This window comes from Vulpes lagopus, chromosome 19 (assembly GCF_018345385.1).
Source record: "Vulpes lagopus strain Blue_001 chromosome 19, ASM1834538v1, whole genome shotgun sequence".
NCBI classification, from domain to species: domain Eukaryota; kingdom Metazoa; phylum Chordata; class Mammalia; order Carnivora; family Canidae; genus Vulpes; species Vulpes lagopus.
Genome location: NC_054842.1, coordinates 11,259,714 through 11,286,935, shown reverse-complemented (window position 1 = coordinate 11,286,935; position 27,222 = coordinate 11,259,714). Strand labels below are relative to the sequence as shown.

General features: G+C 39.5%; 1 protein-coding gene across 1 annotated transcript in view; it reads left to right on the top strand.

Moving 5' to 3' along the window:
- ULK4 (unc-51 like kinase 4) overlaps nucleotides 1-27,222 on the top strand; it is a 595,478-nt gene that overhangs the window by 173,865 nt on the left and 394,391 nt on the right. The window contains exon 22 of the mRNA XM_041734654.1: nucleotides 1,896-2,023. Within this exon, the coding sequence (XP_041590588.1) occupies nucleotides 1,896-2,023 (128 nt within the window). The remainder of the gene's footprint in view (nucleotides 1-1,895; nucleotides 2,024-27,222) is intronic.

Here is a 27,222-nt window from a genome sequence, read left to right as displayed (position 1 = left end):
GAGGAGGGAGGAGTCGAGGAAGGTGCTCAGGTTTTTTAAGTTTGGTCTTAAGCTGATGACCCTCAGAGGGTGAGTATCATATATAGGGTAGGTTCTGAGTTGAGTGTTGGACATGCAGTTGAAAGGTTTGCAATATACCCCTTCACTCACATTTAGCAAATGTTGCATTTTACCATGGTTGATTTATAGTGTCTTTCTTTTATGGTGTGTGTGTGTCCAATTTGAGAAGAGTTTGCAGACCTGATGCCCCTTTACTTTTTTTTTTATATGCCCCTTTACTTATAATTACTTCACTGAATATTCCCGAAAAAAAGAAGCCATGGGTTTAAAAAAGCTAACATTTATTTAACATTAGTAATTCCTCTACAGACCTTATTCAGGTTTTGCAATTGTCCTGGTAATGTTCTTTTATGTGACACAAAGTTGCCAGATCTTGAATTGCAGTCAGTTATCATGACTTTTTAGTTTTCTGTAATCAGAAAAGTTTCTCAGTCTAAGGCTAGCGGATCTTTGAGTGGTTTTGTAATTATATCTTTGTATGTGTGGTGGGTGGTGTTAGTGTGGGAAACAGATTTGTAATCATCATGGTCCTTGGGTCCAGGGTATAAATTAGAATGGGAATTGATTGTGGAGAAATGGGTTTCTACTGTCTACTTACTGGAAAGGTGGAAACAGATCTATTACTCAAAGATCCTGTAGTGTTGATTCATTTTTTTAAAATCCAGGTGATGAATTACCTTGATTATTTAGTTCCAGGAACTAGGTGAGACTCCTGCATAATGTAGGTATATAGATATATCTCCATCCTTAATAAAAAGCAACATAGCACCCAGTGTAAAAGTACTGTGACATGGCCAAAAATTTGAACTGCTTTCATTTGCCTTGAACATAACTGTGTCACTCTTCGATGCTTGCTTCTCTTAAGGACTGTTGAGAACTTCTTCTCTTGCTCTCTGTAGCCGTCTTCCTAACAATACAGTTGTCTATTCCTGCCTGCTTACATTCATTGACTCTGTGTGTGTATGTGTATGTGTTGCTTTTCCTTTTTGCATATCAATAGGCACCTGAAACAATGTCCAGTCTGTTAGAAGGGAACATAATGCTAATCTTATTATGCATTCCTCTGTGTTGTATTATGCCTCTAGTTAAAGAATGTTATAGAAATATAGGTTTTTCTTTTAAGTCATATTGAGTATTCTTATATCAGTAGATCTTAGATGTGTAAACTAGAGACGTGCTTTCTGTATAATACAAAGGTTTGTGCAGAGGTTCATGTGTACATGCAGTTGTTACTTCCAGTTCTAGTTACTTATTGTCACATTTTAAGTGTGACAATAGGTTGTTAGTGGGTTAGGTTGTTGGGTGGTTGAGTGGTTAAGAAGCAGGCTTTGTTGTTCCACTGACCTTGATTTCAGTCCAACTTTTTGAATTGGTTAACTTTTCAAAATAGTAATATTGGGGCTCCTGTGTGGCTCAGCTGATTAAACATCTGCCTTCGGCTCAGGTTGTAATCCTGGGGTTCTGGGATCAAGCTCTTCATCAGGTTCCCTGCTCAGCAAGAAGTCTGCTCTTTCTCCCTCTATACCCACCCCCGCCCCCACTCACATGCTCTTTCTCTCAAATGGTTGAATAAAATCTTTTAAAAAAGTGAGATAATATTGTCAACTTGTTACAGCTAGTTTTCAGGTTTAAGTGAGATAATACATATTAAATTTTAGTATAGAGTCTGGCACAAATTAAGAATGCAAAGACAGTAGCTGGTATTATTATTATTATTATTATTATTATTATTATTATTATTTGCTACCTGTGTAGTTATTATACATGACTAACCTTGATAGTTGACTGCTCTATTCATTTCATGTTTTCTCAAAATATATTTTCATATCTTACAGGATTTTGTCTCTACAATTATCCGTTTACTTGACAGCCCCTCAACTTCCATTAGAGCAAAAGCCTTCCTGGTTCTTTTATATATTTTGATTCATAACCACGAGATGTTGCTGCTCAGCTGCCAAGCAAGGTATGATTTTCTCTGATATGATTTCATCAATAACATCAGTTTGGAACCTGTTTTATTAGTAGTATTTCTTGGCTTCTGTGTACCTAACACTGAATTTTTTTTCCCTAGACTTTTCTAAGGGTTTAATTTTCCACATAAAACCTCAGCTGAGAAGTACTGAGGACCTGGAGAAGACTTCTGGAGCTGAAGCAGGGTAGTGGGAAATAGCCAGAGGTCCCTAGATCTGATGACAGTCCAAGGCAGAGTATTAAAGTTCTGTTTTGCATTCTTTGGGAGGCATTTGGGAGGCATTCTTGACTGGTGGTTTGGCCATAGTTTTCACTTTTGTAAGATTCTGGAATGAGCAGCTAGAAGCCCAGCAGAACAGTCTAGTGAAGTGTAGAGGAAGAAGCAGGGAGAAGTTTCTGGACTGGTTGTAGGTTGGGAAGGTTTCACTCTCCGTGGGTTCCACCTACCTTCTCTAAAAGGAGAAGCTGTCTGACACACCACAGATTCTCTTCATGCTCTGGTGCTTTTGATTAACATCTGGACTGTCTGGTCCATGTGAAATTACAACCCAGAGGAGCCTTGAGTATATGGTTGACTGTCTCTGATCTAGTTTTTTACTTATTGAAGAATACTGAGGAGACCCTAGAATTGCTGAGATTATCTAGATTACAGATTGGAAAACTTTTTCCTGTAAATAGAGAGTGAATATTTTAGGATTTATGGGTTAAGAGGCAAAATGTGGCTATTTATACTTGTGTAACCAGAGAAAAAAACAAATTTCCACAAATTTTTTTTATTGATGAATGTGCTTCTATAAAGAGAAAACAAACATACACAGATTTTTTAAAATGACCATAGTAAAAATATACTAATAAATGAGGACTTTTTTTTTTTTTTTGTAATACAGGTCTGAAAATGAGAAGAACAGAATTTTTTTTTTCTGAGGGAGAGATAACATTTTGCTTAAATAGGGGTCAAAGTTTGTGTCATCCTCATCAAATCAGTTGTAAATGTCTATGTCAGTGCTGATTCCTAGCTTAATTTTGTGTATCTGATCTTTGAAAATGTCTTTTCTTATAGATAGGTACTGTCATATACCAATATTAGTTCATGAGCGTGTGATCTTAGTTGAACATATTCATTACTTGGAAGGCATTTGTGGGATTCTATTAGATTCTTCCTTGATTTTTTCCTTTTAGCATGTCCTTATGTCACAGGCTAATCAGAACTAAGTGAAGGGTATATAGAAGCTCCTACAGAGCCTTCTTTCTTTTCACATCTTAGGGATCATTGTCGAGCTTTGTTTTATATCCAGTGTCTTGAAAACTGATGTTTCATGTATTTTGTAGTTGTGTTTTTTTAGCTTTTTATTTAAATTCTATTTAGTTAACATATAGTGTGTTATTAGTTTCAGGGGTAAAATTTAGTGTTTTATCAGTTGCATACAACACCCAGTGCTCATTACTTCAAGTGCCCTCTGTAGTGCCCATCAGCTAATTCATCCCCCCACCCCTCCCTCCCCTCTAGCAACCTTCACTTTGTTTCCCAGATTTAGAGTCTCTGATGGTTTGTCTCCATCTCTGTTTTCTTCTTACTTCATTTTCCTTCCCTTCCCCTATGTTCATGTGTTTTGTTTCTTAAATTCTACATATAAGTTAAATCATATGGTATTTGTGTCTCTGACTTATTTCACTTAGCATAATGCCCTCTAGTTCCACCCACATTGTTGCAAATGGCAAGATTTCATTCTTTTTTGATGGTTGAGTAATATTCCATTGTATATACACACCACGTTTTCTTTATCCATTCATCTGTTGATGGACATCTGGGCTCTTGCCATAGTTTGGCTCTTGTGGATGTTGCTGCTATGAACATTGGGGTACATGTGTCCCTTTGAATCACTACATCTATAACTTTGGGGTAAATGCCCAGTAGTGAAATTGCTGGGTCATAGGGTAGCTCTATTTTTAACTTTCTGAGGAACCTCCACCTTGTTTTCCAGACTGGCTGTACCAGCTTGCATTTCCACCAACAGTATAAGAGTGTTCCCTTTCTTCACATCCTTGTCAACATCTCTTGTTTTCTGAGTTGTTCATTTTAGCCATTTGACAGGTGTGAGGTGTATCTCTATGTCATTTTTATTTGTATTTCCCTGATGCTGAGTGATGTTGAGCATTTTTTCATGTGTCTGTTGGCCATGTGTAGGTCTTCTTTGGAGAAATGTCTGTTCATGCCTTCTGCCCATTTCTTAATTGGATTGTTTGCTTTTTGGGTGTTGAATTTGGTAAGTTCTTTATAGATTTTGGATACTAGACCTTTATCTGATAAGACATTTGCAAATATCTTTGCCCATTCCGTAGGTTGTTTTTTAGTTTTAAAATTGAAATTTAAAAACTTCAATATTACACTGTGTCCTTTGGTGTGCAAAAGCTTTTTACCCTGATGAAGTCTCAAGAATTCATTTTTACTTTTGTTTCCCTTGCCTTGGGAGATGTGTCTAGCAAGAAGTTGCTGTGGCTGAGTTCAAAGAGGTTGTTGCCTGTGTTCTCCTTTAGGATTTTGAGGGTTCCTGTCTCCCATTTAGGTCTTTTGTTCAGTTTGAGTTTGTTTTGCATATGGTGTAAGAAAGCGGTCCAGTTCTGCTCTTTTACATGTGGCTGTCCAATTTTCCCAACACCATTTGTTTAAGAGACTGTCTTTTTCTATTGGATATTCTCTCCTGCTTTGTCGAAGATTAATTGACCATAGAGTTTTGAGGGTCCATTTCTGGATTATCTATGCTGTTCCATTGATCTGTGTGTCTGTTTTTATGCCAGTGCCATACTGTCTTGATGATATATTTTACAGTTGTTTCAAGCATGTATCCTGTCCATTAGTCTATTAGAAATGGAAGAAGTTATTCTTGTCTGTTTGTAAAGGCTTCTCTCCATTTGCTTTGCTGCCTCTACTCTGTGTATCTACCATTATTTTCACCAGGACAAATAATATAGTTGTCTCAACAGATGTTTTTACATCATTTCTTGGACTCATAGTTTGGTCTCCATGTAGCAACTAGAGAATCTCTTACACAGTGTCGGTCAGCTTTTGTTTCTTCTCCACTCAGACTCTTCTAAAACATCCTGTCATGTTGAAATGATAGCCTTCCTCTTTACCATGGCCTCCTCTTCCTTACTTCACCTAGCAGAAGCCCACTTTTAGCCTGTCTTCTATGACTCTTGACTTTCACTCCATTCCATCCACATAGATTTTCTTATTGCTTTTTGAACACAGTAAGCCTACTAGACTCACTTCAGAGCCTTTCCCAAGTACTGTTCCTTGTACCTATAATGCTCATCCTCCCAGGTGTTTTCATGGCTGGCTTCCTCAGGTATTCAGGTTTCTGGTCAGTTTAAGGGTCTCTTCTTCTGAGAGCCACTCTGATCATCCTGTCTCAAATACCCCTCTTAACTCCAACTGCAGAAACCCTTTAATGGGAAAGAACTAAACAATTCAGACCATCAAAGCCTGGATATAAAATCTTTGGTCCTCCTAGGAAATTGCTGTGATATCTGTGTGTCTGAACAGATATTTAGAAACTTTAGCAGTGGTGGGAAAATGGTGGCCTGAAAGCATACCCTGGCTCTAACTTCTGTGCTATCTCTCTGGAGCAATACAGTGAGTAGAATGCATGTAGAGTAGGAGCCTGGAAGATGAGGCTTAGCCTTGCTGGAGAAGTAAGGACAGGCTCCACTCTCCCCATGCTGTGTGGCAGATTTGACTTGCTATCCTCCAAACCTTGGTGAATAGCAGACTTTGGGACTTCTGCAGGATCCTAGATGCAGATGTGGATTCTGGATGTGGTTGATGGGGCCAGCATGCCTGTTCCCAGGAGGTCAGGAGCAAGACTGAAAGGGGGGCAGTCTGCCCCTGGTCAGTGAAGCTGCAGGCAGATGACCTCATTTCTTTGCACTTGAAGAGAACAGCTCTGTCTCACCACCTGCTTCTTTGCCACAACCTGTCCTGGTCCAGTACTGAGTAGGTAAAGTCATAAGGAAGCAGATTTGTCATAGTCCATTGAAAGAGACATGGTACTGGGTGGAGGAGGAGAAAGAAGAACAGGCAGCTCTTACTGGGGCAGAACAGATGGGATGGACAGAATTTTAAGAAGTAATGGAAACTATGGAGAGGAAGTATTTTGAAATTCAGCAGAGGAAGAAAAAGAGCATGGCCTCTGCTGAGGATGGTGTTAGTGCTTTGAAAGGCAGTATGAAAGTTCACACCTACCACACAGAACTTATGGCAGAGACCTGGACAGTCCATGTAAAAACAATAGGAAAGATGGAGTATGGTTCTAGGACCCCTCACATGCCCCGAATGCCAGGGGGAGGAAAGGAAATGATGGAGGATTTCTAAATGAAGAAATGTTAGCAATTGTCTTCTGCTTGGACATGCCCTCTTGTGATCCTGTACAGACTTGTGAGTAAAGGAGTGAGAAAGTCACAAAACTATAAAGGCAAAGGGAAAGATGGCTAAAGCTGATGAGCGCTGTCACCTCATCTTTGTATTTTGGAAGCTGGAAAGCTGGTGGGTAAATGCTTGCTCATTTAGCAGAATGGAGATTGCTGACATCCCTTTTTGTCTGCAAGGGGAAAGCTGTGAGGAGACCTGATGACTGTGTGACAGAATTCTGGAAAGGTTGGGAATTAGGGGTGCCTGCTACCTTTGATGGCGGTGGTGAAGAGGAGGGGAGACTCAAGACAGGATTGATAGGGAACCTGCATGAAGAGTTGATTCCCACCTTCCTCCTCCAACACAAATGGTCAGGAGACACCACCTCTTCTGCTATAGCGGGAGACTTGAAAATGCATTCTGGATCGTGTGAACTGGAGACGCTGCCAATTTGGGTATTTCCACATATAGATAAGAGGGAGATGAGGTGCCTTGTGAGAAATCTGAGGTTTGTACGCAAGTCTACATACTCTGAAGGGTGAGGACTTCCACCCCCTATCCTACTTCACTTGCACACTGTTAGCAGCCTGGCTATGTACTGTTGGCCAGAATTTGGAGATTCATCTCTGGGAAGCTGACCAAAACCCAGTAAAAGTACCATAGGGGCTGCCATTTGGATGTCCCCTTCTGCAGCTAGTGACACCTTGCTGGACATTCTTGGAGTGGAGCCCATCAGTCTTAGGGCCTGCTCCTGTACACACACCTCCCTTCAGTGCATCATTTAAAAATATAAATGGGCCTCAAGAATCACCAGATATTTAAGGGAAGCCTCTTACATGGGATATAGAAGCCAAAACTCGTCAACAGATAAAAGGGATGTGGCAGAAACAGAATAAGATTATGACCAGACACTTCATGAAGAGGGGAATGAGGAGGACCTTTAAACCTATGAGTAGATGTGAAAGCTTCCTTGTTGTAAGAGGAATGCACTTCACTACTTATTCTAAGGGAAACCAGCAGAGATAGCATTTCTGGCTCAGTGCATGGGCAGGGTCTGAAAACATATTCTCTTGGTGAGGACATGGGGAAACTGGCCTTGTCATACGTTGCTGGTGGGAATATAAAGTATAGTAGCTACTCTGAAGAGGAATTTGACAATATTTAGAAAAATTACATGTTTTCACCTTTTGCCCAGCCATCTCACTTCTAGGATAGAACGTGCAAAGATCTGTTATTAGCAAAGAAGTGAAGTGACATATCCACTAAGCACTGCTTGTTATGGCAGAAGATTATAAACAATGCAAATATGCAGCAGCAGGAGATTGGCTAGAGAACTGTGGACAGCCTTGTGTTGGTTTTCTCCCTCCCTCCCTCCCTCCCTCCCTCCCTTCCTTCCTTCCTTCCCTTTCTTTTTTTTTTGTGTGTGTGTGTGTTAGTTTTCTATTTCTGCTGTAACAAATTACTGCAAACTCCATGGTTTGAGACAATGCACATAATTAATCCAGTAGTTTCCCTGGGTCAGGAGTCAGGGCTCTGGGTAGTGAGACTCTCTGCTCATGTCTCACAAGCTTGAAGGGAAGGTGTTGGCTGCTGCTGCAATCTTCATCCGAGGCTTAGGGTCCTCTTCCAAGCTCACTAATTGTTGGTGGAATTTATTTCCTTGCAGCAGTAGGACTGAAGTCCCTGTCTCCTTCATGGCTTTTGGCCGGGGATCACACTGAGCTTCTAGAGACCAACCTTTCTCTCTATCAGCAGTTCACAGCAGAGCTGTCTCCTTTCCCCCCTGGACGCCAGCAGGAAGGCTACTTTTTCCTTGAATCCCGTCCATCCTCCTCAATGTCTCTGACCGCCCTCTTCTGCCACCAGCCACAAAAAAACTCTGCTTTTACTGGTTTCACCTGATTGGGTTAGATGCATAGAGATAATCTGTATTTTTAGCTTAATTGAATTGGGATTTTAATTACTTCTTCAAATTCTGTCCACCCTAGTATCTACATTAGTGTCTGATGCCAGAGGGGTGGGAATCTTGGGAGAGGCACATCTTTAGGATTCTGCAAACAACAATTCCCATAACGGAGGACTTGGCAGCTATGGAAAAGGGACCAGGAGGAACTCGATACACGCACAACCATGGAGTGGTCCCCAAGATATATTATTATCCCTAAAACAAGCAAGGTGCAGAACAGTACTTATAGTATAAGAAAGGGGGTGAGAACAGAAAAGATACATGTATTTACTAATATTTTCAAAAAGAGAATGGAAAGATAAATGAAAAATTAAGAAAAAATGACAATTTATAGAGGAAGAGAATAGGGAGAAAGGGTAGGGATGAAAGCTCTTCTCTGAATATAATTGGTTTATGACTTTGATGATTGATTTTAAAGATTTTATTTATTTATTCATGAGAGGCAGAGACATGGGCAGAGAGAGAAGCAGGCTCCATACAGGGAGCCCCATGTGGGACTTGGTCCTAGGACTCCAGGATCACGCCCTGGGCCAAAGGTAGATGCTTAACTACTAAGCCACCCAGGCATCCCTATGACTTATATTTAAAAACCATGTAAATGTACATGCATAAAAATAAAAATGATAAAAAGAAAGTAGTGTGTAAAAATGGAAAAATAACTTTACAGTATAATTCCCCAGAGAAGAGATGTAAACGTGTTTTTAAATCACAATACTTGGTAGTGTATTTCCATTGGAATATATTTTAGGGACCACAAAACCCCATTATGAAACTTTCAGCTGTATTTTGTTCTTGTTGTTGGTGTTAATAATTATATTGCTGGCTTGAAACTACTGCATATACATACATGTAAGGAAGAGAAAGCTAATAATTATGACAGTTGTAACAGGAACCAAGATTTTCATCATAAAAGAAAACATACAATTATGAAATAAAAAGTAAAATCCTATCATGCTTAATTTAAATCAAAATTATCAGGATGAACTCATGATTTAGTTTTTTAAAATTTTTGTTTTGTTTATTTGATTTAGTCTCTCTCTCTCTCTCTCTTTTTAAAGACTTTATTTATTCATGAAAGACACACAGAGAGAGAGAGGTAGAGACATAGGCAGAGGGAGAGGGATAAGGGCTCCCTAAGGGGACCCAGGGAGCCTGGGATCACAACCTGAGCCAAGGTGGATGCTCAACCACTGAGACACCCAGACGTCACTGATTTAGTCTCTTTTGAAAGAAATTACTTATTTTATAGTTTTATATCTACTAAAAATCCAGCACAAATTTTAATGCCTAAAATGCTGTTTTCCACTAAAAGGAACCATGCCTTTTTTGCAAATGGCCTCTGTATTTGGCACAGCTATACGTTCATGCAGGAGATAAGCACAGTAGAGCCCAGGACATGTCATTCCTGAAAGCAAGAAAATTATTAAAAACTGCTTGAGGTCATGTCAAAAGAACATAAGATCCAACTTGAACGAGATTCTCTTTGCCCAAGATGGCATTTTGAGCATTAAAAGGAATAATGATTGCAATATATTAAAATACTAATGTAAAAAATTTTTTGAGGTCATGATTTTTTTTTAATAAATTTATTTTTTATTGGTGTTCAATTTACCAACATACAGAATAATACCCAGTGCTCATCCCGTCAAGTGCCCCCCTCAGTGCCCGTCACCCATTCACCTTCACCCCCCGACCTCCTCCCCTTCCACCACCCCTAGTTCGTTTCCCAGAGTTAGGAGTCTTTATGTTCTGTCTCCCTTTCTGATATTTCCCACACATTTCTCCCCCTTTCCTTATATTCCCTTTCACTATTATTTATATTCCCCAAATGAATGAGACCATATGTTTGTCCTTCTCCGATTGACTTACTTCACTCAGCATAATACCCTCCATTTCCATCCATGTTGAAGCAAATGGTGAGTATTTGTCGTATCTAATGGCTGAGGAATATTCCATTGTATACATAAACCACATCTTCATCTTTCGATGGACACCGAGGCTCCTTCCGCAGTTTGGCTATTGTGGCCATTGCTGCTAGAAACATCGGGGTGCAGGTGTCCCGGCATTTCATTGCATCTGCATCTTTGGGGTAAATCCCCAACAGTGCAATTGCTGAGTCGTAGGGCAGGTCTTTTTTTAACTCTTTGAGGAACCTCCACACAGTTTTCCAGAGTGACTGCACCAGTTCACATTCCCACCAACAGTGTAAGAGGGTTCCCTTTTCTCCGCATCCTCTCCAACATTTGTGGTTTCCTGCCTTGTTAATTTTCCCCATTCTCACTGGTGTGAGGTGGTATCTCATTGTGGTTTTGATTTGTATTTCCCTGATGGCAAGTGATGCAGAGCATTTTCTCATGTGCATGTTGGCCATGTCCATGTCTTCCTCTGTGAGATTTCTCTTCATGTCTTTTGCCCATTTCATGATTGGATTGTTTGTTTCTTTGGTGTTGAGTTGAATAAGTTCTTTATAGATTTTGGAAACTAGCCCTTTATCTGATATGTCATTTGCAAATATCTTCTCCCATTCTGTAGGTTGTCTTTTAGTTTTGTTGACTGTATCCTTTGCTGTGCAAAAGCTTCTTATCTTGATGAAGTCCCAATAGTTCATTTTTGCTTTTGTTTCTTTTGCCTTTGTGGATGTATCTTGCAAGAAGTTACTGTGGCCAAGTTCAAAAAGGGTGTTGCCTGTGTTCTCCTCTAGGATTTTGATGGAATCTTGTCTCACATTTAGATCTTTCATCCATTTTGAGTTTATCTTTGTGTATGGTGAAAGAGAGTGGTCCAGTTTCATTCTTCTGCATGTGGATGTCCAATTTTCCCAGCACCATTTATTGAAGAGACTGTCTTTCTTCCAATGGATAGTCTTTCCTCCTTTATCGAATATTAGATGACCGTACATTTCAGGGTCCCCTTCTGGGTTCTCTATTCTGTTCCATTGATCTATGTGTCTGTTTTTGTGCCAGTACCACACTGTCTTGATGATCATAGCTTTGTAGTACAACCTGAAACCTGGCATTGTGATGCCCCCAGATATGGTTTTCTTTTTTAAAATTCCCCTGGCTATTCGGGGTCTTTTCTGATTCCACACAAATCTTAAAATAATTTGTTCTAACTCTCTGAATAAAGTCCATGGTATTTTGATAGGGATTGCATTAAACGTGTAAATTGCCCTGGGTAACATTGACATTTTCACAATATTAATTCTGCCAATCCATGAGCATGGAATATTTTTCCATCTCTTTGTGTCTTCCTCAATTTCTTTCAGAAGTGTTCTATAGTTTTTAGGGTATAGATCCTTTACCTCTTTGGTTAGGTTTATTCCTAGGTATCTTATGCTTTTGGGTGCACGTGTAAATGGGATTGACTCCTTAATTTCTCTTTCTTCAGTCTGATAGTGTATAGAAATGCCACTGACTTCTGGGCATTGATTTTGTATCCTGCCATGCTACCAAATTGCTGTATGAGTTCTAGCAATCTTGGGGTGGAGGCTTTTGGGTTTTCTATGTAGAGTATCATGTCATTGGCGAAGAGGGAGAGTTTGACTACTTCTTTGCCAATTTGAATGCCTTTAATGTCTTTTTGTTGTCTGATTGCTGAGGCGAGGACTTCCAGTACTATGTTGAATAGCAGTGGTGAGGGTGGACGTCCCTGTCTTGTTCCTGATCTTAGGGCAAGGGCTCCCAGTGCTTCCCCATTGAGAATGATATTTGCTGTGGGCCTTTTGTAGATGGCTTTTAAGATGCTGATTTTCAGGTGTTAGCACTTGGGGGAGCTGCTCTGCCCCCTGCCTGGTGCAGGGCTCAGTGGGGGTTGTTTACCCCGTGAGGCCCCAGGAGGAACAACCGCAGTGGCAGTGACCAGCCCTGGAGCCCTGGAGTCAGCTCCCGCAGTAACTACAGAGCTCTCCGTCTGCAGGGCCTGGAGGCTCCGGGGCGGGGCCGCTGATGTGCTCAGCCTGGGGCAGGAGCGTCCTTGCTGTTCTGGGCCCTCCTGGCCTTTGCCTGTCCTGGGGGGAGGCCGGATCCTTGGCTGTGTCCCGGTGCCCAGTGCTCCGGGGCCTGCGCTGTTGGATTCGCGCTCCCGCCCCGCAGCCCCCTCCGCGGAGCTGCTGCCCGAGCCCCTCCGAGCTGCTCTGGGTCCCGCCGTGCGGGCTGCAGCCCTTAGGGAGCTCGCTGCACTCTCCCAGGGCGCAGGTGCCTGTTAGTGTCCCCGGGAGCCCGAGGGCATCCCCGCCTTCCTGGGTCCTGCTCCACCTCCCTGCGAGCCCCTTTCCTCCGGGAAGGTTGGTGCAGCTCCTGCTTCTCCGGGAAGGGGCTCTCCTGTCCTGGGGACACTCGCCCTTGGATGCCTTTTGTGTCTTTATTTCTTTTTCCCATCTTCCTACCTTGATAGAAGCGTGAACTCTTCTCACTGTAGCATTCCAGCTGTTCTGTCTTTAAATCTCAGGCCGAATTTGTAGGTTTTCAGGATGATTTGAAGGTTATCTAGGTAATTTGGTGGGGACAGGTGACTTGGGGACCCTACTCTTCCGCCATCCTGCCCCTCCTCCTGAGGTCATGATTATAATAAATAACCTTTATTAGGATTGGTGACCATTATCCTGAAAATTGTTCAGTCAGGGGCCAAAATCAGTATTTACCTAGCATTTAACAGACTATCATTCAAAATAACCAAATAGTTGATTTGGCAAAGTTTTTCCTTATTAGAGTTTCATAGCTAATCAATATAAGAGAAATGATAGAATTTCTAATTCTATCCTAATTCTATCATTTAGGGAATCTTCATTTTGTAATCCTTTAACTCATAAATGAATTAACTTAAAAAATGAACATTTTTGGATAAATCTTTGGATATACTTTTTAACACTTTGAGTAACTTTCTAGTGAAATTGCTGGGTCTTATGATTTTTAAAAAATATTTTATTTTTATTTATTCATGAGAGAGAGGGGGCGGGAGGGAGAGAGAGAGAGAGAGAGAGAGAGGCAGAGACATAGGCAGAGGGAGAGGCATCCTCCCTGCAGGGAGCCTCATGAGGGACTGAATCCCAGGACCCTGGGATCATGATCTGAGCCAAAGGCAGATGCTCAGGCACTGAGTCACCCAGGTGTCCCAGTTGGTCTTATGTTTTTAAGAAATAGACAAGCTATTTTCAAAGTAATTGTACCGTTTTACATTTTCCCCACAGTGTTTGAAAATTCCAGTTTTTCTGCATCCTTTCCAACAATTCCTTATAACCGGTTAGTTTTTTTTTTTTTAACATTACCCATTCAACTGGGTGTGTAGTTCTATCTCACTGGGGTTTTTATTTGCATTTCCCTAGTGACTTATGATTTAGAGCATCTTTTCATGTACCTGTTTGCCATTTCTATATCTTCTTTGTTGATCCATCTATGCATATCTTCTATTATAAAAATGGGTTATTTTCTTAGTTTTAAAATATATATTTATGATAGAATTTATCAGATGTGTGATTTGCAAGTATTGTTTCTCCATCAGTGACTTGCCTGTTTAATCTCTTAAGAGTGCTTTTCAAAGAGCAGAAATGTCTAAATGTAAATGGATAAATGAATTGTGGCATATTTATACAAGGGACTCCTTATTTTACAGTAACTACTTAGCAATAAATAGTTTTTAAGAACTGAAAGGTTTCATCCTACTTGTAAGCTAATAAGTAAACCTGCTGGTTTTCATAGATGCAGGCAGAAGACATAGACTCCTGGGTCAGAGACAGGATTTGATTAACGAAGGCACAGTGGTCAGCGTGAGGATTATGTTTGAATTGGTTCCCTCTTGACTCCCAGGTCCCATGCTGGAGGGAACAATGTGCAAGCAGGCCCAGGTGGATGCTGTGTGAACCGGGAGGTGGTTTGTATCTTTGCCGAGGAGCTCCAGGATTTGGAAGCCCCTATTTTTTTTTTTTTAAGATTTTATTTATTTATACACACACACAGAGAGAGGCAGAGAGAGAAGCAGGCTCCATGCAGGGAGCCCGACATGGGACTTGATTCAGGGTCTCCAGGAACACGCCCTGGGCCGCAGGCGGCGCCGACCGCTGTGCCACCGGGGTTGCCCAGGAAGCCCCTATTTTATGGGGTGCTGCAGACCTGCCCAACTTTTACCCTCAGAAGGAGACAGTATCTTCATTATCCTGATCAGAAAATAAATCTGAAAAAAAAAAAAAAAAAAAAAAAAGAAAATAAATCTGCCCTCTTCCTGGGTGGGCAGTGTGAGTGTGGGCCAGGGGGCATCTCTTGGTCCCCCCCCCTTTTAAAACAATTTATTTATTTATTTATTTATTTATTTGTTTGTTTGTTTATTTATTTATTTATTCATTCATTCATTCATTCATTCATTCATGAGAGAGAGAGAGAGAGGGAGATGGAAAGGGAGATGGAAAGGGAAAGGGAGGAGGCAGAGACACAGGCAGAGGGAGAAACAGGCTCCATGGAGGGAGCCCGATGTGGGACTCGATCTCAGGTCTCTAGGATCACACCCTGGGCTGAAGACGGTGTTAAACCACTGGGCCACCGGGGCTGCCCCTCTCTCTTTCTTTCATTTAATACTGGCCTCATAAAGGGAGGGTGGGATATGTTCCTTCCTCCTCTGTTTTCTGGAAGAGATTGTATAAAATTGGTGTTAAGTTTCCTTTAAATGTTTAGTAGACTGCTCCAATGGATTCATCTAGGCCTGAAGATTCATTTTAAATATTTATGGAGCATTTTACCCAAATCCATTTTTTAAAAATCATTGCAGGACCATTCAGATTATTAATTTTGTCTTAGTTGGGTTTTGGTAATTTATGGTGTTTGAAGAATTGGCCCATTTCTTCTATGTTGTTGAATTAATGAAAATAAACTTTTTTTCTGGTATTATTTTTTTAGCTGCTGAAGGATGTATAATAATATCCCTTTTTCATTCCTTATATTGGTAATTTGTGCCCTGTTTTTGATCTATTGTATTAGAAATTATTGTAAAAGTAACTAGTTTTTTGTTTCATTCATTTTCTTTATTATTTTTCTGTTTTCAGTGTCATTACTTCTCTGATTCTTATCATTTCTTTCTTTCCTGCTTATTGTTTGGTCCTATTTTGCTCTTTTATTTTTTTCATTTCTTTTTTTTTTTTTTAATTTTTATTTATTTATGATAGTCACACAGAGAGAGAGAGAGAGGCAGAGACACAGGCAGAGGGAGAAGCAGGCTCCATGCACCGGGAGCCGGACGTGGGACTCCATCCCGGGTCTCCAGGATCGCGCCCTGGGCCAAAGGCACGCGCCAAACCGCTGCGCCACCCAGGGATCCCATTTTTTTCATTTCTTAAAGTAGAGACTAAGATTATTGATTTGAGACCTTTCTCTATAAAAGTTCTCATGTAGATCGAGTTTTATAAGTCTCCTTTACAGCAACACTTTTGCTGCTTTTGTACATACTTTATGTTCTTAAAAATTTCTTTGATTCAGTTCTCTGCATCTTTACTTCCTTTAAAACTTCCTCTTTGATCCATGGATTATTTAGAAATGTGTTGTTTAATTTCCACATGCTGAGAGATTTTCTGTTGTTATTTTGTTATTGATTTCTATTTGGATTTTGTTATGGTCAGAGAAAATAGTCTGAATTATTCCAGTTCTTAAAAATTTGAGGTTTATTTTATAATTTAGTAAGTTATGTATTTTAGTGAATGTTCCATGGGTTCTTGAAATGGATATGAATTCTGCTACTCGTTGAGTGGAGTGTTCTTTCTGTTAGATTCTCTTATTTTGTTGTGTTTTTTAGATATTTTGTACTTAAAGTTTTTATTTCTAGCAATACTGAAAATGGAATTATGAAGTCTGCATTATAATTGTGGATACGTCTATTTCTCTTTTCAGCTCTAACAATTTTTACTACATGTATTTGGAGACTTCATTGTTTAATGCATACATACTTAAGGTTATTATGTCTTCCTGGTAGATAGATGCTTTTATCGTTATTTAAGTTCCTCTTTGTCTCTGATAGTTTTATTTTCTGTGACATCTACTTCATTGTGTCAGTAAAGCCTTTAATATAGGCTAGACTATTATGTATACTCCTGGACTTACTCATTCTGATGTTCTTCTTTACTTTTTTTGATATTCTTAGATTGATGTTATAGTTTCCTTTATGTTTAGAGAACTTTCTTAGCCCATTCTTTAAAGATAGGTTTGTTATAAAGGAACTATTACTTTATCTTTTTCTGAGCAATCTTTATTTCTCTTGCATTCCTAAAGCATATTTCTCTGCAGTTAAAACTTTGGTGGATGAATTTTTTAAAGTCACCCCCAAAATATTACACTTTATTCTGATCTTCATAGTTTCATATGAAAAAATCTGTTATTATAATTGGTATTCTTTATAGGTAATGGGCCAGTTCTCTCTGGTTGTTTTAAAGATAATTTCTTTGTCTTTTAGGATTTAGAAGTTATAATTTATCTTTATGAATTTTTTTGTCTTCTGTTTTGAGTTTGTTCAGCTCCTTAAATCTAAATATCTAGGTATATTTCTTCTGCTAAATGTGGGAATTTTCCAAGCCTTATTCCTTCAAATATTTGTTCAGTTCCATTCTTCCTTTCCTCTGAGAATACAAATATAGGTGACCTTAGAGATATTGCACATTCAGTTCCAGACCACTCGTAATAAAGCAAATATATACAATATTAGAATCAAGTGAGTCAAATTAATTTTTTATTTCCCAGTGCATATAAAAGTTATGTTTAAACTTTTAAAAGTCTTAAGTTAAAAGTCTATAAAATGCGAAATAGCATTACTCTGAAAAAACAAACCAATATACATATCTTAATTTTAAAATACCTTATTGCAAAGAAAAAAAAATACTAACCATCATCTGAGCTTTCAGCAAGCTGTGACCTTTTTGTTCATGGAGGGTCTTACCTTGATATTGATGGCCACTGACTGGTCAGGGTGGTAGTTGCTGAAGGATGAAGCGGCTATACCAATTTCCTAAAGTAATCCAACAATGAAGTTTGCCTCGATGATTGACTTTCCCTTTCATGAATGATTTCTCTGTAGTATGTAATTTTGTTTGATAGCATTTTAACGAAGTAGAACTTCTTTCAAAATTGGAGTCAGTTTTCTCAAATCCTGTTGTATCAGCTAAGTTTATGTAATATTCTAAATGCTTTGTTGTCATTTCAACAATCTTCATAGTATCTTTATCAGAAATAGATTTCCATCTCAAGAAATTGCTTTGTTTGGGCCCATGGGTGGCTCAGTGTTTGAGCATCTGCCTTTGGCTCATGTTGTGATCCTGGGGTCCTGGGATTGAGTCCTGCATCAGGCTCCCTCCCTCTGCCTATGTCTCTGCCTCTCTCTGTGTCTCTCATGAATAAATAAATAAAATCTTAAAAAAAGAAATTGCTTTCTTTGCTTTCATAAAAGCAACTCCTCATTCACTAAAGTTTTATCATGAGATTGTGGCAATTCAAATATAATAAAGAATATGAAAAAGTTTAAATATTATGAGAATTACCCAAATGTGACAGAGACATCAGTGAGCAAATGCAGCTGAAAAAAATGGTACTGATAGACTTGACCTATGCAGACTTGCCACAAACCTTCAATTTGAAAAAATGCAATATCTGCAAGCTCAATAAAATGAGGTATCCTCGTGTAAAGTATTTTGTAATTGTTCTACAAGTCATGAGACTCTGCCTTTTTTTTTTTTTCTTTTGTGGGGATAGATGAGGAGGAGAGGGAGAGTCTTAGGCAGGCTCCACCCACATCCATCATGGGGCTCAATCTCACAACCCTGAGATCATGATGTGAGTTGAAGTCAAGAGTTGGGTGCTTAACTGGCTGAACCATCTAGAAACCCTGCTGCTTTTTTTTTTTTAAGTATTTTTTAAAATCAGTTTTTCAGATTTTGTAAATATAATTAATCTGTTTGTAATTCCCTGATTATGTTCTCTCCCACGTGCATTCTATTATTGAGCCTATCCAGTGAGTTTTTTATATTGCTTATTATATTTTTCAGTTCTGTATTTTACATTTTCTTTTATAACTTTTATTTTCCCTGAAATTTTCAGTTCTTTCATTGGTTTTAAGAGAATTTGAATCATTTTTATTATGACTGTTTTAAAATTCGTATGAGGTCGTTCTGGCATCTGATTCATGTTGGTATTAGATCTATTGATTATCTTTTTGATTCCAGTTGTGATATTCCTGGTTCTTTCTGCCATTAATGATTTTTGACTGTGTCTTGGACATTTTGCCTATTTATCTTAGATTCTGTGTCTTCACCTTACTCTATTATTAAGTCTTGTTGCTTATTAAGAAATGGACACTCAGCTCATCATTGGACCCCACTGACACTAACTAATGGAATGAGATTGCATCCTGCTTCTGCTGGTTGCGGAAGAGAAGAATACCTTCCTACTGAGATATGCTGATGCCATCCTCTGGGAAATTGGAGAGTGGCTTGCTTTGGTTGAGCAGGGGGTGGAGGATCAGTTGCCTGCTTATCTCAAGGATGCTATTCTCAGGGTGGGGCACTGGGTGGTAGGATCAGATCATTGCTGTCTGCTCCTACCAGGCAGAGGATGGAAGATTAGCTCCCTGTTGGCCTTGTTCACACCTCTCAGTTGGGGAATCAGAGTGGACCACCTGGCTCCACTGAAACTGTAGAGGAGGGAGAGAGGGCTGTATGCAGTTTTCTGTTGGTGTTTTGCCAAAGTAGGGCAGGTATTCTAAAAAATAAGCAAACAAACAAACAAACAAACAAACAAACCTCCAAAACCCCCACCAAATTGGCCCTTAGGCCATCTTTCTACTGGTGCTTTGGGTAAAGGAAGCAGGCCTTTTCTTTATCTGGATAGTTCTGGTTAGAAATCTTCTATAGCATCCTTTTCTGAATATGTGAGCAGCAATAAGGAAACTGAAGAGACTCACGGCTGTATTGTTCATCAAGTTCTTTATTCTTTAGGCAACTCACATATTTTAAAGTCATCTTATGCTTGTTCTTTATATTATGCCCAGGCATTTTTAGTTATAAGAGGGAAGATCTGGGAGGGATGGGGCATAACTCCATCTTGGCATAATTGGAAATCCGAAGTCACTTTTAAGTACTGCTCATGGAAATACAAATTGGTGCAACTTTTTGGAAAGTAATTTAAAAACATCTATGACTGTTAACAATACAGATCACTTTGGTTCTAACAGGCCTGCATTTGGTGTTAGAAATAGAAGTATGAATTATTCAGGATGTATGCCTGCGGGTGCCAATGTAGCATTGTTTCTAGTGGTTAATGTCTGGAAATACAGTTACTCTCCATTGATATTGAAATGATGATAAAGCTATAATATAAGTAAGTGATTCATTTCATTAACTCAGAGGTATGTTCATTATATATAGATAAGTGGCAAAATGAAAGGGCAGAACCACATATAATGAAGTTATTTTTATAAAACAAATAAAAATGGAAAAAGTCTTCTATTTGTATAAAAATTTAAGAAAAACCAGTGAAGTATAATACCAAGTGGATTATATCAGGGGGAAGGGTGTGGGATAGGGAGATTGTTATTTTTATTCAGGAAATTGTTTCTTATTTTTATTCATTTTTTTTTTTAAATTTTTTTTTTTTAAATTTTATTTATTTATGATAGTCACACACAGAGAGAGAGAGAGGCAGAGACACAGGCAGAGGGAGAAGCAGGCTCCATGCACCGGGAGCCCGACGTGGGATTCGATCCCGGGTCCCCAGGATCGCGCCCTGGGCCAAAGGCAGGCGCCAAACCGCTGCGCCACCCAGGGATCCCAATTTTTATTTTAACCTTATTATAGTAAGAATGTTTCAGTCCTGTATTTAAAATCTAAGGAAGAAAAAAAATGTTAGCAATAGGCTCCAGGTGATTTTGAAGGATTAAGGGAGTCTTTAAGGTAGTCAAAGCTTAAATTTTGTTTCAACTTTGTAAATTAAGTTTATGAATGTGTTACTCCCAGAAACACAGCCAAAGTATGGAAAATAGTTGGTATTTATTGTTTTGTGCTTTGCAGCCTAGGTATTCTATTAGGGTGTCTATAAAATGCAAGGTTAAATATAAATGTATGCAAAAGGTTAGGTATTAAAATTCTTAGAGATGAGTTTATATGCAAAATTGTTCTTCCTTCCTTACCTGTCCCCTGGAACTCCACTAGCAGCTAGAATTTTGAACTAACCAAGATGCTGCCCATCTGACTGAGAACTGGAAACCTCACATCAAGAACCCATGATAAGGGGGGCACTTGACGGGATGAGCACTGGGTGTTATACTATATGTTGGCAAATCGAACTCCAATAAAAAAATATACAAAAAAGAAATAGCCCATGATAACCTTTGCTACATTATGTAGATATTTTTTCCTGCTTTCTGTCATCACCATTGGCCTTTTATGGATTAAATATCAGCACACTTTCTATGATGTCAGCTTTCAAATCTATCTAGCATGACAGGCAGTGAAATTGAGCTGTCAGGATCAGATAAAAATTATATGATGGCCCCAAACTGTTCACCTATTTCTCCAAATGGTTTCATACTTATATTGAATATGACAGGTGATAAAATAGGATCTTATGTGTCTCTAGAAATGATAACCCTTTCAGAGGATGAGGAGTCTTGTAAGCTCATTGTATAGATTTGCTCTGTGAGCCTGAAATTTCAGTGGCTCCTGATGGATCATATTTTCTTCAAGGTTTTCTTTTTTCCCCCTCCCCTTTCCTCATAGCTTACTATTAATATGGTAATTAGTGAAATGAAGAAAAAGTCTGCTTTGATCTTGAAGGCTTTTTTTTTTTTTTAAAGAAACATTTATTCTGTATAATTGGTTAACTGTGTGGGAAAATTTTTCTTTGCTCACCCCATACAAAAGCCAATTCCAGATGGATTAAAGAATTATATACCAAAAAGGAACTATAAACAGCTGGAAGAAAATATGTTTAAATATGGACAAAAATAACTTCTGAGTAGAAAAGCAATGAAAGAAACCATAAAAGGAAATACTGATGGTTTGACTATATATAGATTAGAAACTTTTATATACTCCCCAAATTCAGATTTTGTTAGCGCAAAATTTTATTTATAAATATTTAAATCTAAAATGCAGCATCATATATAACAAAGAGTTAACCCATATACTGTAAAGAGATTCATAAAGATACAGATAGTTGGCCTCAAGGAATCAAAGAAATACAAATTAAAATGATAACCAAACACTATTTCTACCCATCATAATGTCATATTAAGGGAAAGAAAACACCACTGTCTTATATTGAAAGTACAGATTAAAGGACAGGACAGCTTTTAACCAGGTGGTGAAGCTACCTTTTTGAGGGCATTTAAAAATGTTTGTCAGGAATCCCTTTGAATCAGTAGTTACACTGTTATAAATAAACTTGCATCACAGGTTTGTACTTTTCTGACCATGTCAACTACCTGAAAGATATGAATCCTCAGTGAGCCTACCTTTTCTTGCTTGCTGAGATTTTCATTAACTTTAGTTATTATGGAATTGCCTAGAGGCTCTTTACAGAATCCCCTGGTTCTAGTTGCCCCTGTCTACAATGTAATCATGACCACTCACTTTTAACCAATAGAGTAACCCTCTTTATTACCTAAAATGGATTGTTGTGTCCTCTGGTGGGAACTTTCCTTCTTTGGAACCAATCTAGCAGAGCCTCAGGGTCATAGAGATGGGAAGTAAGAAATCCTGTGAAATGCTGTAAGACAGGACACAAGCTAGCTTGTTTTCTTTTTCTTTCTTTCCTTCTTTCACTCCTTTTTTTTCTTTTGGTAAAGATTTTATTTATTCGAGATAGCACAAGCTGGGTGAGGAGCAGAGGGAGAAGCAGACTTGCCATGGAGCAGGGAGCCTGATGCAGGTCTTGATCCTGGGACTCTGGGATCATGACCTGAGCTAAAGGCAGACGCTTAACCAACTGAGCTACCCAGGCACCCCCAGAACATAATTTTTTATTGCATTATTTCCCAGCTGCACCATGATGAATTGCCAGTAGGCCGTTCCTCCTTTTAGCCAAGCCAGGGGCTCCTGGCTAGAGGGGTGCTTGCTGAGATGGGTGAATTAAACTTGAACACATTACCACACTTCTTTTGCTCTTAATAAGTTCCCAGGTCAGATGTAGTATTATATTGATTATCAGTATGGTAAATAAGGCATTTCTTTAATCCATGCTTGGTGCCACTGGCAGACACTTATGGGCAGGAAAAACAAATCTGTATCCAGGATATGTAACTATTCCATTAAGGAGAGTTCACTGCCTCTGCCATAAACCTACTTGTTGCTAGATGACTGGTTGGTCTCCCCAGGAAATGGGGCCAATCTGGTGGCTCAGCATTGGCTTCTCTTGTTGGCTGGAGTGGCAATATCCAGGTCATGGTTGATGAGCATTTCTTTTGCTGAGCCCGTGCACAGCCTCCACTGTTGCCATCTTGGCCATTTTGCATATGGGCCTTGCATGAGCGAGTCCTGGGGTGGCTGGAGAGTCATGAATGACATTTGCAGAACAAGTTATCTTGTCTACCTGATTATTGAGAGCCTCTTCTGACATGGATGCCCATTGAAGGCATCTACATGGTACAGAGATGTCTTCGTGTGTTATGCCTATTCAGAGACATCTCCCCACATACCCCTTTCTCGGCACTTGTTATCAGTCTTTAGATCTTGTTCTAAGTCCCTGACCATCCTCCTAGGCTGTTAGCTAGTGCCTATGAATCAGTGTGCATCTGTACTTGTAGCTATATCTCAATTTAAAAATGTAATACAACAAAATGTATTTGAAGCTCTACCAACTGGGGAGGATTTCCTTTTTAGGAACCCCTGCAATTCGGTCTGTAAACTGCAGCAGTGTACTTCAGTTTGGTGCCAGCATGTTGTACCAAACCATTGAGTGGCTCAATGCTTTTTCTCTTCTGTCAGTTGGTCATAGATAATTCTTAATCAAGATTAAGAAGCAGGGGTAAGGGGGGGAATCAGAAGAGTGTTTGTCAGAGGAATCTCAGCTACCTAATTATGCAGCTTACTAGTACATTCTGGCCCCGTTCCAGCTCAGTCTCTTATACTGATCAATCTACTTGATTACTGCTCTGCATGCCCAACCTAGTGGCTTGGTGTTTCAGGTTAATGATACAGGTAGTGAAAGGTAACTCAGATGATGTGATAATTTGGTGTCAGTAGTCATGCATTCATTCTCTATCAGGAGCTGTTTCTCAAAAGATTAGTAATCTGCGGGTGAGCATGTGGCTTTGCTCTAAAACTCCTTAGTCTGTTTGGGTTGCTATAACAAGATACCAAAGTCTGGGTAGCTTATAAACAACAGAAACATGGTTGTGGAGGCTAGAAATGTGACAGCAGGGTGCCAGCATGGTTGGATGAGGCTTCCAGTCACAGACTTTGTATCCTCACATGGAGGAAGGAACTAAGGACCTCTTTGGGATCTTTTATAAGTGCCTAATTCCATTCATGAGGGCTCTACCTTCATGACCTAATCACCTCCCAAAGATGACCTAGTCACTTTCTAACACCATCACATTGGGTGTTAGGATTCCAACATGTGTATTTTGGTTGTATACAACCCTTCAGACCATAGAATCCCTAAATATGTGTGTTGTAATCCATGCATATATTGTTGGTGCTTCCCTGGGGCTCCCTCTATCACCACTGTGTACCACAGACACTCAGAGTATCACTTGCTGTGTTAGGTCATGAGGCCTGAGTGGCAGAGTAGCTCACACTGCAGGTTGGAAGTGCAGCACAGCCCTTATTCACACCAACCCTGCTCAAAACTAGCAAGTTTTTAAATGGATTGCTCAGAAAATTAGTTATGAAGAACACATTCAAAGATGGTATATTTTGCTTTCTAAGTTCACAAAACCCCACTCTTTTGGTCATAGTCCGTAGAAGACGCAATAACTTGTTTTTGACTTGGAGGGATTCCCCAACATGCTCTAGACCAGTGAGCCCCAGAAACTTCACTGAGGACTATTAGGCCCATGGATTTTTTTATGGGATTTAGCCATCTCTCATATGTCTTACTAAGCCAACAGAAGTACCTGCTGCTAACTGTTCCTCAGGTCCAATCAGCTTCATATCCACAAAGTAGCATACAAGTGTGGTGTTGGGTAGGCATCAAGATGATCTAGGTCTTTGCAAACTGTTTAATGGCTGAGAGCAGAATCCATGGCATAACTCAAAGGCAAGGCAGTGAACATTTACTGTTTACTCTGATAAGTAAAAGCAGATGCATGCTGGTGGTTCTTCCACACTGATAACAGAAAAGAGCCTTTGTCAGGGCAGGAGCAACTACAATTCCAGGGCTGTGTTGATTTGTTCCAGTACGGATACTAAATCTTAAATCCCAGCTGCAGCTGGAGTCACAGCCGGTTCATATTTTGGATAACCTTGAGTCATTCAAGATCTATCATAGTCATTTTCTAAGATTCTGCACTGGCCAACTAGGAAGTTTAAATGGGGACATAATAGATTTTATCACCTCTGCACCTTTCAGTTTTTTGCTGTTGGTATAATTTCTGTGGTTTGGTTTTCTGCTGGTATGGCTTACTATCTTGTTATTAGAGGACATGCCAGACACTGCCACGTATCCTTTCTGATCATAATAGCACTCACAGCACAGATCAGATAGCCAGTGAATGGATTCTGCTAGTTGCTGAGTTTGTCTGTTCCAGTTATAAATTTAGGAACTGAAGAAATAATCACTGATTAGGTGTGTAGATATGTTTGGTGGATGCAATTTGAATTTGGGCCAAAACACCATTTATTACCTGGCTACCCTAAATTGAGAGACAGTAGCTTTAATTATAAACAGAATTTTTAAATTGGATGCTTTGCTGAGTGTTCTGACAAGGAGATGGGAGAAAAATGCATCTCCTATTTAAAATACAAATTTTTGCTGTATGAGGGAACACACCAATTATGAGTTCAAGAATGTGCAGTATATAGGTAAAAAATGGGCTTAGTGTGTAGTGAAGCAACGTAAAGTGTTTTGGTTCTCTGGAAATACTATACAGCTGCAGCAAGGAACCAATTGTGAAGTTGTCTAGGATGAATCTGAATGAGATGGATATCCCCAGTTTGCAACATATGGCAGTAGTGTGGGAAGATCCACAGTAGAAACAGACAATGGAGCAATGCTTTTGATGGGCACAGTGAATGCAGCAGAACTTGAAGGGAGTGGAGATGTCCCAGGGCTGGGAGGTTCTAAAGGTGGTCAGGGAGTGCAGGCATCTTCAAGGAAGGGCATGGATTAAATTAAAACAAGTGTGTGTCTTCTCCATTTTTAAAACCTATCTAATCACCTTCCCACAGTGTGTAGGTGCCATTCTCTCAGGAATAGATTATGGGAATCTTGTCTCCTATTTGCACCATTTCCAGGCAGTCTGTTCTTCTTGAGTTCCTTTCTGTTTATCTTCCACTTGTACACATGTCACATCTAATTGCCTGTCTGGTTTACTCCCTTTCTCATCCTTCCTGCCACTACCAGATTAATAGTCTTTAATATGCCACTTTTCATCGAGTCATTCCTTTGTTTTAAAAAATTTCCTTCCCACAATCTTGTGCTCCTCCTCCTTTTTGTTAGCATGGCCCTTGTACCAGGTTTGCTGGTATGTGGTTCCTTTAAGAATTGTTCATAGGACATAGCTGATAAATAGTATCCAAGATATAAAAAGAACTAATACAGCTCAAAACAATACCCCAAAAACAAATAATCCAATTAAAAAGTGGATGAAAGACATGAACAGACATTTCTCCAAAGAAGATATCCAAATGAGCAATAGTCACATGAAAAGATGCTCACCATTGCCCATCATTAGGGAAATGCAATCAAAACTACAGTGAACAAATACAGACTACAATGAACGGTCACTTCACTCAGCTACCTAATTTGTGTCTGGGTTCCATGTTTTGGAACATTTAGCCATTCTGTCAGAATGGCTAAAATCAAGAGCACAATAAACAACAGGTGTTATTGAGAATGTGCAGAAAAAGAAAACTTTGGGCACTGTTGGTGGGGATGCAACCACAGTGTAGCCACTGTGGGAAATGGTATGGAGGTTCCTCAAAAAATTAAAAATAGAATTACCCTACAATCGAATAATCACACTACTGGCTATTTACCCAAAAAATGCAAAAACACTAACTGGTATGGATGCATGCACCCCCATATTTATCGTACCATTATTTATAATAGCCAAACTGTGGAAGCAGCCCAAGTGTCCATCGACTGATGATGGATAAAGAAGATGTGGTGTACACACACACACTGGAATATTATTCAGCCATAAAAAGAATGGAATATCACCATTTGCTACAGTGTAGATGGAGCTAGAAAGTATAATGCTGAGTCAAGTCAGCCAGTGAAAGACAAATACCATATGATTTCACTCATGGAATTTAAGAACAACAAAGGAGCAAATTAAAAAAAGAGACAAACCAAGAAACCAGACTCCTAACTATAGAGAACAAACTGCTGGTTACTAGAGGGGAGGGAGGTGGGGAGATGTGGAAAACAGGTGAGCAGGTTAAAGAGCACACTTACCTTGATGTAAAGACAAAGATAAATGTTTCCTTCCTTTTTACAAAACTCTGTGTTCCTTCTCCTTTTAGTTAGCATGGCCTTTGTGCCAAGTTGGCTGGTATGCAGTTCCTTTAAGAGTCATTCATAGGGTTGAGAAACTTACTTCCCCTTGTCAGCCTCTATGTCTTTTTCCCCTGCCATTTAGAGTTTAGTGTACTACTGGGCTTTCCCCCACTTCCCCAAGCAGGTTTTCTATTCTG